This window comes from Hyla sarda, chromosome 2 (genome assembly GCF_029499605.1).
Source record: "Hyla sarda isolate aHylSar1 chromosome 2, aHylSar1.hap1, whole genome shotgun sequence".
NCBI lineage: Eukaryota > Metazoa > Chordata > Amphibia > Anura > Hylidae > Hyla > Hyla sarda.
This window is the reverse complement of record NC_079190.1, coordinates 354,457,695-354,471,031: the sequence shown is the minus strand read 5'-3', so window position 1 is coordinate 354,471,031 and position 13,337 is coordinate 354,457,695. Positions and strand designations below refer to the sequence as shown.

Below are 13,337 nucleotides of genomic sequence, written 5' to 3'. Positions count from 1 at the left end.
GTTTTTTGAAAGAAAAAAAAATGTTGGTAAGAAAAAAAACGTGATTGAGCCATTTTGTTTATTCAGACTACATTGTGTTGAAGATAACATTTTAACTTTATTCTGCAGGGGAATATGATCACAACAATGCAAACTTTGTTTTTGTTGTATTTAATTACACTTAAACTAATTTTAAAAAAAATTGCTTTGCATAGCCATATTCTAGCCTTCAAATGTGTTTGGGGACGATTTATCAAAACCTCGTTTTTTTTTATGTGAAATTTGCAAAACTGCAGCACTGACCTTTGCTATACTATGGGCAACTATGCAACTTTTCTTATGAACAGCTTTTGATAAATGGCCCTGATTTCCTATGGTGAAACTGACTGTGTTTTGCCGTTCCTAAAAAAAATAAAAATTTGAGAGAAATGAATGGGGAAGACAGATGAAAAGTTGACCAGTTGCCAATAGCAACCAATCAGATTGCTTCTTTCATTTTTAAAAAGGCCTCTGAAAAATAAAAGAAGTGATCAGATTGGTTGCTATGGGCAACTGGTCAACTTAATTTGATAAATCTCCCACTTTTTTAGTTTTTTTTTTTTGAGCAAGGTCTTTTTTTAATGGCAGCATTTCCAGATGTTTGACTGCTAAATTAAAACAAATTGTGAGAGAGAGAAAGATATAGTCAGAGAGACAGTTCCTGACATGAACACCATGAAGGTTTTAGCAGAGAGCACTGTGGTCAGACAGAAGAACAATACAACTTTGTCTGTAGTATACAGCAGCTGATAAGTACTAGAAGGATTTATATTGTTAAATAGAATTAATTTACAAATCTGTGTAACTTTTTCATACCAGTTGATTTAAAAAAAAAGTGTTTTCCACTGGAGTACCCCATTAAACCCTATTAAAGGGGTACTCCGCCCCTAGACATCTTATCCCCTATCCAAAGGATAGGGGATAAGATGTCAGATCGCCGCGGTGCCGCTGCTGGGGAGCCCCGGGATTCCCACTGCAGCACTGCGCTATCATTACAGCACAGAGCGAGTTCGCTCTGTGCGTAATGACGGTCGATGCAGGGGACGGAGCCGCGTGACGTCATGGCTCCGCCCCTCGTGACATCACGGCCCGTCCCCTTAATGCAAGTCTATGGCAGGGGGCGTGACTACCGCCACGCCCCCTCCTATAGACTTGTATTGAAAGGGGCGGGCTGTGACGTCACTAGGGGCGGAGCCGTGACATAACGATGCTCCGGCCCCTGTATTGCGCGTCATTACGTGCAGAGCGAACTCGCTCTGTGCTGTAATGACAGCGGGGTGCCGCAGCGGGGATCCCGGGGCTCCCCAGCAGCGGGACCGCAGCGATCTGACATCTTATCCCCTATCCTTTGGATAGGGGATAAGATGTCTAGGGGCGGAGTACCCCTTTAAGCATCTGTGGGGCATCCTCAAACTGAAGGTGGGAGAGCGCAAGGTCTCTAACTTGCACCAGCTCCGTGATGTTGTCATGCAGGAGTAGAAGAGGACACCTGTGTCAACCTGTGAAGCTCTGGTCTACTCCATGACCAAGAGGTTTAAAGGGGTACTCCGCTGGAAAACATTTTATTTATTAAATCAACTGGTGCCAGAAAGTTCTACAGATTTGTAAAATACTTATATTTAAAAAAATCTTAATCCTTCCAGTACTTATCAGCTGCTTTATACTACAGAGGAAGTTCTTTTATTTTTGAATTTCCTTTCTGTTTGACCACAGTGCTCTCTGCTGACATCTCTGTCCATGTCAGGAACTGTCCAGCTCCTATTCTGGAAAGTTCCTAAAATGGACAGAGGTGTCAGCAGAGAGCTCTGTGGTCAGACAGAAAAGAAATTAAAAAAGAAAAGAACTTCCTGTGGAGCATTCAGCAGATGATAAGTACTGGAAGGATTAATATTTTTAAATAGAAGTAATTTACAAATCATGTGAATTCAGGTAGAAAACAGACATGGTGGACATCTACAATCTTGTATAAGGATCTAATTGCTTCTCAGCATAATATCAAAAACTAACAGGTTGTTAGTATACATTTTGATCAAAAAGTACAAGCCCACTCGCCACGTCAAGGCCACCTATTTAGAGTGGGTCCCTAACGTCCCTAGCATAAAATGGTGCAGCACTGGGCGGCGAACACCACCGCCGCGACACTAGTGCCCACGGGGGGGGGGAAACGACCCACCGGCAGAGCGGCCCCAATGCCACTCAAACCAGTCTATGGGCCGCACCTCCCCGCAGACACGGCGCCACGGCAGCAACGGCCGCTGCACAGCACCACACCAGTGGTTTAAATTCCTGGCGCCAGTTGATTTAAAGGGGTTATCCACCATAAGGTGATTTTAGTACGTACCTGGCAGACAGTAATGGACATGCTTAGGAAGGAAATGCGCTTGTCATGGGGCTAAATGGCTATGTTGTGAGATTACCTTAACATTGTGGCTAGCTTTTTGTGAACTGGTATTTCCTGTTTCTTTTCTTTTTTTGACTACAAATCCCACAATTCCATCTTCCTCCCTCCAACACATCAGCCACCCCACCCATTGAAACATAAATGAGCTGCATCCATTCAAATCAGTGTGGTTTTCAATCAGGGTGCCTACAGCTGTTGCATTAGTTGCAGATGGATCTCTCTCCCACCAAGCGATCGCTCCACCCATTGAAGCAGACAGGCTCCCTGTCATCAGCTGACTAGTGAGCCAGGTCTCGGCCGCATTGCAAGCTAGGAAAAATCTGAGACAACAGTCATTTTGTGTGCTGGTAAAAATAAATATTGAGTAAAATCACAGAAGAATTGTGAGAAAACCGTCACACACATGTACAGGACACTATATTATGAACTACACTAACTTTACAGCCCCTGTAGCATAGTCATATCCTGGAATACCCCTTTAAAAAAAATGTTTTCCGCTGGAGTACCCCCTAAAGGCAGTGCTGGAAAATAATGGTGGTCACGCAAAATATTGACACTTTGGGCCCAATTTAGAAATTTTTCCACTCACTTTTGTTGTAAAGACTGTGTATTGAGCACACTGTTATACAGGCTGTGCTCTCACTGTTGTACATTGTAGCAGAGGGTCATTCTTCAGTGTTGTCACATGAGAAGATATAATAACAGCATGTTTACAAAAATGTGTGATGCCTTATGTGAACTACTTTGTTTATGTGTGTGTGTGTGTGTGTATGTGTATATATATATATATTACCTACTGTAAAAATGTGTTTGCATTAAGTTGCCGAGCGGTTACAAATTCTGCAATGTGCACTGAGGAGAAGCCAGATCTTGCTGAAGCTCTCGGTAATTGTGATCATATGGATGGAGTAGTATTTTTTTTTTTTTTTTTTTACTTTTAATCACTTTTGGCTGCTGCCTATACCATCTAACAAGTGAGGCATTATCAACCTTGGTGGCATCTCTGTCTCTCAAATGTCCCCTAGATTTAATTGGATGATGTCACCAGCTGCTGTAAATCCAAGAATACGATGATAATTTCACAAAGAATCTGCAGTTCTCCCATGCTAGGAAAGTGCACTGTAATTTAGGACATAAAATATAGGTTTTAGCAGTAAATCTGAAGACGTAACCTGAACTTTTGAACTTTGTACACTCCTTCTCTATATCCCAACCTTTATTTTATGACTATAGTGCGTGTCAGCCCATATGTCAATGGACTAAGTAACTATACCTGTTATTTTCCTGGCTGGCTGTGAAGAAAATACTACACTGCTATATTTTGTTTTCTTCTGGTTGCAGTTTACCAAATATGGCTAAATCGATTGTTTCTTTAGATGATAATATGCCAAATATACAAAATAAAAAAATATTTTTGAGTTGTCCCCTTGCAACCACTGCAAACTCCACCAAACCCCCCTAAACCCAGCTATCTCCCCTTTTGCGCACCATGGTTTTGGTTTGTCAAATATTGGCAATCCAGTTAGTTTTTGTATTCTTCATAATGATTCTAAAAAGTGCTGCAAATATAATGAACACATAAGACTGAGAGAAAGTAGTGGCTTATATGGTTTTGAACTGGCTGTTTCTTTCAAACCCCTGACAGATACTTAAGATGAATAAATCTAAGTCTGCTTTAGTCTCTATGTGACTGTCCTTAACACTGGAAATACACATAAGATACTGTAGCTGTCAGCTGAACAGCTTTCTTTCCAAATCCCCCCTGGACATACAGTCATGGCTGTAAATGTTGGTACCCCTGACATTTTTCTAGAAAATGAAGTATTTCTCACAGAAAAGGATTGCAGTAACACATGTTTTGCTATACACATGTTGATTCCCTTTGTGTGTATTGGAACTAAACCAAAAAAGGGAGGAAAAAAAGCAAATTGAACATAATGTCACACCAAACTCCAAAAATGGGCTGGACAAAATTATTGGCACCCTTAACTTAATATTTGGTTGCACACCCTTTGGAAAAAATAACTGAAATCAGTCGCTTCCTATAACCATCAATAAGCTTCTTACACCTCTCAGACGGAATTCTTGACCACTCTTCCTTTGCAAACTGCTCCACGTCTCTCTTATTGGAAGGGCGCCTTTTCCCAACAGCAATTGTAATCTCTCCACAGGTGTTCAATGGGATTTAGATCTGGACTCATTGCTGGCCACTTCAGAACTCTCCAGCGCTCTGTTGCCATCCATTTCTGGGTGCTTTTTGAGGTATGTTTGGGTCATTGTATTGCTGGAAGACCCAAGATCTCGGACGCAAACCCAGCTTTCTGACACTGGGTTGTGCAGTGCGGCCCAAAATCAGTTGGTAATCCTCAGATTTCATGATGCCTTGCACACATTCAAGGCACCCAGTGCCAGAGGCAGCAAAACAACCCCAAAACATCATTGACCTCCACCATATTTCTCTGTAGGTACTGTGTTCTTTTCTTTTTAGGCCTCATTTCATTTTTGGTAAACAGTAGAATGATGTGCTTTACCAAAAAACTCTATCTTGGTCTCATCTGTCCACAAGATGTTTCCCAGACAAAATGTAGTCTTGCTTTTTTATGTCTCTGTGAAAGCAGTGGGGTCCTCCTGGGTCTCCTGCCATAGTGCTTCATTTCATTTAAATGTTGACGGATAGTTCACGCTGACACTGATTCTCCCTGAGCCTGCAGAACAGCTTGAATATCTTTGGAACTTGTTAGGGGCTGCTTATCCACCATCCGGACTATCCTGCGTTGACACCTTTCATCAATTTTTCTCTTCTGTCCACTCCCAGGGAGATTAAATACAGTGCCATGGGTTGCAAACTTCTTGATGTATGTTGCACACTGTGAACATTGGCAAATCTAGATTTCTGGAGATGGACTTGTAACCTTGAGATTGTTTATATTTTTCCAAAATTTTGGTTCTTAAGTCCTCAGACAGTTCTCTTCTCCTCTTTGTGTTGTCCAGGCGTAGTGTGGCACACACAGACACACATTGCAAACACTATGTGAACTTCTCTCCTTTTAATCTGCTTTCAAATGTGATTTTTATATTTCCCACACCTGTTACTTGCCCCAGGTGTGTTTAAAGGAGCATCACATGCTTGAAACAATCTTGTTTTTCCACAATTTTGAAAGGGTGCCAATAATGTTGTCCAGCCCATTTTTGGAGTTTAATGTGACATTATGTCCAATTTTTTCCAATACACACAAAGGGAATAAACCTCTGTATAGCAAAACAAAGTAAAAACAAAAGGAAAAATAGCCAGCACAACAACCTAATACACAGGTGCCCGCTGCTGTGGCAAATACAAATTGTACAAAAAAGAAAGTTGCAACAGCACTCTTGGTCAAAAAATGGAGGCTCTTAGTGCACTTTTTGATCAAAATGTGTCCCCCCATCCACCACGCGGAGGTGGCCTCATATCGGATGGGACCCTAACATGATAACTCACCTCTGCTGTGCATATAGCCTCTGACTGTGTGACATGTTGGATCAGCCATTGACTAAACCACCTCCAGTCTGAGAGGGGTGGGGTGCACGGCTTAAGAGGGTGCCACACCCCCCAACTTACAAAGTAAAAACAAAAGGAAAAACAGCCAGCACAACAACCTAATGCACAGGTGCCCGCTGCTGTGGCAAATACAAATTGTACAAAAAAGAAAGTTGCCAACATGCCTGACCCTTCTTTTTCTCTTCCTGCATCTGCTCTTGGGGGGAGAGTGAGGAGGCCACCATACACAGTAAATGTTTGGCTGCTTCTGCCAGGCTCGGCCCAAACATATCTAAGTTATTGGTCAAACACAACCCTTTCTCTTTTTTACTGACTTAAGTATCATTCACCAATTGTCTTTGATCCTCAAAACAGACTACATAGATTTTCCTGACCTCAAGCTCCCTGTTCCATTCAGGATATTGCATGGCCATATTATAATAACTTGAGGTCTTCAAATATCGATTCATTCAAGAGCAAGGATCAAGTCCATTTACTTGCACTCCTCTGAAGAGAGGAACATTGCAGACAGTGAAAGAATCACCTACAGTAGGTGGCCTAACACTTACAGTGTATGTGGCTTGGATGAGTGGCATATTTATTTCTATGTTGAGATACAATTAAAAGAGAGCCTCCAGACAACTCTGGCAACAATTTATCTTCTTGGGGAAGCGTCCTTTGCTTTTTTTTTTTTTTTTTGGGGGGGGGGGGGGGGGGTCAGATGGTATATGAGCACTTTGTAGATCAAACATATTTATTTTTAGCTATTTTACAACCAGTTCTACAGCAATGCTAGTAGCTTTTCGATTGTCAAAAAGTACAGCAGTTCTAATTGGCAAACTATAGATATACCCTTTTTTATCAGTGTGTGCAGAAAGGTATAAATGCTAAAAAAGATATATACTTAGTGTAACTATATAATGGAGACCTAGTCCAGGTTACCCCAGATGGTACTGCTAGAATATTTTTATGTGTAATGATTTTTCCATTTGAATAACAGTGTATTGGAAAGCACAAGCAGGTAAAATTCTTAACCAGGAATAGGACCTGTTCTTGCGTGACAAGATATAGCTATATTGAAAGACCCTAACAAAGGCTATGTTAAACCCACGAGGTGAAATGTCCCTGGGTACTTGGGATATTTTCCCACACAAGATCCATGCAGACCTTTACTGGTGTGTTAAACAAAGAGGATTACAGAGGATTAACTAGCATATCACCCTCCAGCACGATTGCCTGGGGCAAGCAGAGAAGGAGTCACTCATGCAGCAAACACGCTTTGCTTGACCAGAACCCAACCTCATCAGTGTTACTTAAAGAAAAGAGAAAGTTAAGTCACTTCTTCAGATTAGTATATTATCTCAAGCTTGTTGGGGTATAAGCGGAGTCAAGTAATTGGCTGGGCTAGTTTGGTCAAATCAATGGCAAAAAATGATCAAAGGGAGAAGTTATCTTTATTGTAACTATTTAATACTTTAATATTTAAGGCTTAATGTCTGCATTGAGAACTGTGATACAGGACAAATAAGCATCAGAAAAACTATGGAGACTAGATCTACTATGTGTACATTATTTGTGGCACTTGTGGAGTTAATTCTACTGGTAAAAAATGTTACTAAGGTTTTAAAAGCTGTACTATACCATGGACAAATATAACAAAAAAGGTTACATAAACATTTTTGAAAACTATGTTGATAATTTTTATTTCACTCCTCCTTTTTCATTTTAGCTATTTGTTGTATACTTTAACAATTAAACTCAGTAAGTAAAAACCTAACTACCTTATATACTCGAGTATAAGCCAAGTTTTTCAGCACGATTTTTCGTGCTGAAAACGCCCCCCTCGGCTTGTACTCGAGTGAACTGTGAGGGGTGGCTTAGCTGTGAGGGGATATTCCGGGCCGTCCATCTTCAGCCATCTATTCTGCAGGGACCATCCGGTGGGGAGGGTTAGGCTGTCCATCTTCACCGGGAAGCCCTCTTCTCCGCTCCGGGCCGGCCCCGAACTAGTGACGCTGCGATGACACCGCTGTGCAGGGACGTTCATGCGCAGGGACGTCACTACACGTCGTCGTCAAGGCAACGTCACTAGTCCGTGGCTGCCACCCTAGGCTTATAGTCGAATCAATAACTTTTCCTAGGTTTTTGGGGTGAAATTAGGGGCCTCGGCTTATATTCGGAACGGCTAATACTCGAGTATATACGGTATGGATAGCCATAAACCTGTGATTGGTCATTCATCTGACTGCTATCTCCCGCAATCCCCCATACAGAAGCACTCATGTGTTCTCAAGGGGAGTAGGCTGTCTGAGAAGAAAAGGATCAGGCAAGTAAAATCCAAAATACCCAATCCATCTGGTGCCAGGCAAGAGTCATCATGTCACCATACACATTAGATGTAGGCCACTTCCTCTGATATGCTCGAAGATCAACACTCACAGATCAGGCGTTAAAGCATTTTTAGTGATCTTTTGGGTTCTATTTTTTGTAAGCATAGTGCTACATGGCAACTTTGCCCATAACACTGGCAACGGTGTCACATTGACTGCATCTCGGCTAACAAAAGTAAGAATGTTTGATTTCTGATCACAGTCTGACCACATCACTTTCATTAGCTATAATGTCATGACCACATTCGCTGTGTGGCCATAGTCTAATAGGTTGAAAAGCTAGACAGGCCAAACAAACAACTTTATAGTTTTCTATTCTTGTGCTTTTATTGTTTCAGTACCTGTTAGAAATGAAAAGCTTGATTATGCCACCAGAGCATATACTGAAGCGCGGAGACAGTGAAGCAGTGGCATATGCCTTCTTCCACCTTCAGCACTGGAAGCGGGTAGAAGGAGCCCTAAATTTGCTCCACTGCACATGGGAGGGCAGTAAGTATGTCTTCCTTCTATACTGTACCCTTTGTTGCTTCACTCCTCAGTTTTGTAACCTGCACATATTAATTAAATTGTCAGCACCAATGGAATGCTCTGCTGCCTGTATTAGTTTCAAAGGGAGCCCCTAGCACTTGTGTTATTGTTTGAAGTGGGAATACTAATTTAGTTACCTCAATGCACCATTCACGAGACATCAAAGAGAACATCTTATCTATATCAGCCCCACTGGGATCTTTGTAATGAAGATGTGTTTTTTAAAATTAGACATACATGTAACCCTTTATCTTTTGTTTGCACAAGAAAATATGATTTTCATTGTTTTGTCATAACACAGTGCAAACACCATGGTGCATAAATGATGATGTTAGTTTAAAGAGCTGCTGGCATCGGAACGTGGCATTTTTTAAGTTACATATGTCTTTTAAAAATGTCTATTTATGTTATATTAGATTATGCAATGTTCAGATCCTTCTCTAGAACAAACAGTTGATTCACACTTCAGTCTCTCTTGACAGTTGTGCAGTAATAACACCCTGCTGTATTCCACTGCTGTATGCTGTTCACTCTGACGAAAACTGGTCATGCAAGAGAAGACATTGCTTGTTCTTTTGAAAGAATATGTAACGTGTTATCTGTATACTGTGAGTCTCTTTTAATCCTATCCGCTCTGTATTTTGCTCCAGTCGTAGAGCATACAAATGCCACTGCTCTCTGTATAGACCAGGGGTACTCAACTATTTTTAGCGAGGGTCCGCTTATCCAGGTCTGCCATCTGGTGAAGGTCCTAGCTGAACGCTAAGGCCTGGTTCACAAATAGAGGCCTCAGTGCCATGAAAGAAAGAGCAAACGAGCAACTGAAGTGTGGAGGATGTATGACCTGAATACTGCCACACACTGTACCCCTGAATATAATACTGCCGCACACTGTGCCCCTGAATATAAAACTACCACACACTGTACCCCTGGTATATTACTGCCACACACTATTCCCCTGCAATATTGCTGCCACACGCTATTCTCCTGCAATATTACTGCCACACGCTATTCTCCTGCAATATAACTGCCACACTCTATGCCCCCAAATACATTTTTGACAAACACTGTTCCCTGTACCGACTAATTGTACCTCTGTTCCCAAAATGATTGATGCCACTGTGCCCCCACAATTAATGATGCCACTGTGCCCCAGAGTTATTTATGCCACTGTGCCCCCAGAATGAATTATGCCGCCGTGCCCCCAGAATTAATGATGCCACTGTGCCCCAGAGTTATATATGCCACTGTGCCCCCAGAATTAATAATGCCACTGTGCCCCAGAGTTATATATGCCACTGTGCCCCCAGAATTAATGATGCCACTATTCTCCAGAATTAATGATGCCACTGTGCCCCTAGAATTAATTATGCCACTAGCCCCCAGAATTAATGATGCCGCTGTGCCCCCAGAATTAATTATGCCGCTGTGCCCCCAGAATTAATTGTGCCGCTGTGCCCCCAGAATTAGTGATGCCGCTATGCCCCCAAAATGAATGATGCCGCTATGCCCCCAAAATGAATGATGTCACTGTGCCCCCATAATTAATGATGCCGCTGTGCCCCCAGAATTAAAGATGCTGCTGCGCCGCACTGAATTAATGATGCCGCTGTGCCCCCAGAATTAATGATGCCGCTGTGCCCCCAGAATTAATGATGCCGCTGTGCCCCCACAATTAATCATGCCGCTGTGCCCCCAGAATTAGTGATGCTGCTATGCCCCCAAAATGAATAATGCCACTGTGCCCCCAGAATTAATGATGCCGCTGTGCCCCCAGAATTAATGATGCCGCTGTGCCCCCAGAATTAGTGATGCTGCTATGCCCCCAAAATGAATGATGCCACTGTGCCCCCAGAATTAATGATACCGCTGTGCCCCCAGAATTATTTATGCCGCTGTGCCCCCAGAATTATGCCGCTGTGCCCCAGAATTAATGATGCCCATGTTCTGCCGCTGTGCCCCCAGAATTAATGATGCCGCTGTGCCCCCAGAATTAATGATGCCGCTGTGCCCCCAGAATTAATGATGCCGCTGTGCCCCCAGAATTAGTGATGCCGCTATGCCCCCAAAATGAATGATGCTGCTATGCCCCCAAAATGAATGATGCCACTGTGCCCCCAGAATTAATGATGCCGCTGTGCCCCCAGAATTAATGATGCCACTGTGCCCCACGAATTAATGATGCCGCTGTGCCCCACGAATTAATGATGCCGCTGTGCCCCCAGAATTAATGATACCGCTGTGCCCCCAGAATTAATGATACCGCTGTGCCCCCAGAATTAATGATACCGCTGTGCCCCCAGAATTATTTATGCCACTGTGCCCCCAGAATTAGTTATGCCGCTGTGACCCCAGAATTAATGCCACTGTGCCCCCAGAATTAATGATGCAGCTGTGCCCCTTCTTGAACTTTGGCACTGTCACTCTCCAGCTGTTGCAAACTACAACTCCCATCATGCACAGACAGAAGGTCATGTTGGTAGCTGTAGTTCTCCAATAACTGGAGAGTCACAGGTGGGGAAACACAAATTTGTACCTGAGAGCTTGGCTCCCGTCCCAGGTCCCGCACTCTGGCCTCTTCTAGTCAGGCCTGGCCAGAGCAGATGATTCAGGCAGTGCTAATCGCGCTGCCTGCATCATAGGAGAAGCGCCGGGCAGGAAACACAGTGCTCCCTCGCTCCGGGCCACGGCTATTCATTTGTATCGGTGTCTGGACAGCGGTCCGCCAGTTGAGTGCCCCTGGTATAGACAGCGTATTAAAGATGTATATGTATGCAATATAATGAACATCTAAGCCATTACATTTTTTGTAAAACTTCTTTTCAGGCTCTTTTTACACATATAGTATCCTGCACATATTTAATGCGTAGGATTTGAAGCTGTGTTAAGTAATTTAGTTTACATTGAACTCTGCAGCATAAAATCTGCAGCTTAAAATCCTCTGCATCAAATGTGCGCAGGATACTGTGCTTGTGAATAGACCCTAAAGGGTTTTTGGGGGCATGCTCTCCAACTAATTAGACATTGGTTGTTGGCGTGATACAGCAGCACGCTGGGCATCACAGTTGCTGAATAAACTGTCCAGTGCCCAGTGAGTATCGTGCATGGGTCTTAATAATTAGAATAGGATTTTAAGTTGTTGCAGTAGTGCTAGGTAAGGGGACTACCCAAATCCCTTTAAGGGTGCATTCACACTACATATTTCCTGCAGAATTCTGCGCAGTGAACTTTAACAACAGTCTGAATAGGTCTTACGTGAGAACCATTCACACTGAACAATTTCAGCAGTGGTCAAGAAAGAACATGTTTATTCCAAGTTTAGCCCGCGAACTCTGCATAGCCATCAGTGGTGATGGCGCAGGGCTGTGTGGTCCTACCGCCGAAGAATTTCAGTGGCAGCTGACAGACTGAATCTACGCTTGCTGAATTCTGCGAGCGGAGATTCAGCTTCAATTGCCCAGTGTGAACGCACCCGAAGGCATGCCTGATGAAGCCGCACCTGCGGTGAAACGTGTAGCATTGTTTTAATAAAGTCATCCTTCACCTTACCTGACGTGTCTGCTCCTGCTCAACGCCATTGAATCCCATCACACCTTGAAGTCTTATCCTGCCATTGTCTCGCTTGGATGGGAAGGCTGTAGACTGGATATGTCTCTCACTCACTCTGACCACTGTTGTATGTGAGTTTACACAACCGCTCATGGTAAGGGCATTTCCTATTTTACCTGTGGATCCCCTACTTTGCAGGTATTACGCTATGGAGCTTTTTTTCTACTTGTCAGTACAGGGCAGGGTGATGGTTGGCTGGAGAGATGCCTTAGAGACAAGGAGGAGAGGGGATTTATCAAGCTGGTTTATAGTAACATTTTCTTTGTTGTTTTTTTTACGTGCCAGAAAAAAATCATTATGCACCACTGTATCTTTTTCGTGAGAACAAGTCATTTGCAAGCATTCCTGTATGTCCTTGTAAACAAATCTGATTTTTTTTTTTTTTTTTTTACGTCAGCATTTAGGATTCTGCCATACCCATTAGAGAAAGGTCATCTTTTTTACCCTTACCCTGGGTGTACAGAAAATGCTGATAGGGAACTCTTACCAGGTAAGAAGTAGCTGCATCATGTCAATTTATTATGTCTCTTTAATCCCTAGTATGTCATGTAATTGTAATAGGAAGATAACTAACAGTAAAACTATGTGTCATTCTGAATGCTTGATATTTTATAGTGTTACTATTTTGACTAGTGTTATCTCAGTGCCCAGTGAGTATCATGCATGGGGTACTCGATTGTGAGTACATGCATCTAAATGGGGTACTCTATTGGCCACCGTTTGGAACATTTAGTTCCAAACGCTGTGTGCCTGCTGCGGGGGTCGGCCACACCCCTCGTGATGTCACACCACGCCCCCTCAATGCAAGTCTAAGGTAGGGGGTGTGGCGGCACCAACCCCCGTAGCACTCGGACAGCATTCGTAACTAAATGTT

At 43.0% G+C, this 13,337-nt stretch overlaps 1 protein-coding gene across 6 annotated transcripts in view; it reads left to right on the top strand.

Annotated features, from left to right (window-relative positions):
* The window catches only part of ST7L (suppression of tumorigenicity 7 like), a 193,484-nt gene that overhangs the window by 107,663 nt on the left and 72,484 nt on the right, over positions 1-13,337 (top strand). For all 6 annotated transcript variants that reach the window (XM_056558288.1, XM_056558289.1, XM_056558287.1 and 3 more), the window contains exons 12-13: positions 8,665-8,815; positions 12,861-12,953. In XM_056558288.1, the coding sequence (XP_056414263.1) occupies positions 8,665-8,815; positions 12,861-12,953 (244 nt within the window). The remainder of the gene's footprint in view (positions 1-8,664; positions 8,816-12,860; positions 12,954-13,337) is intronic.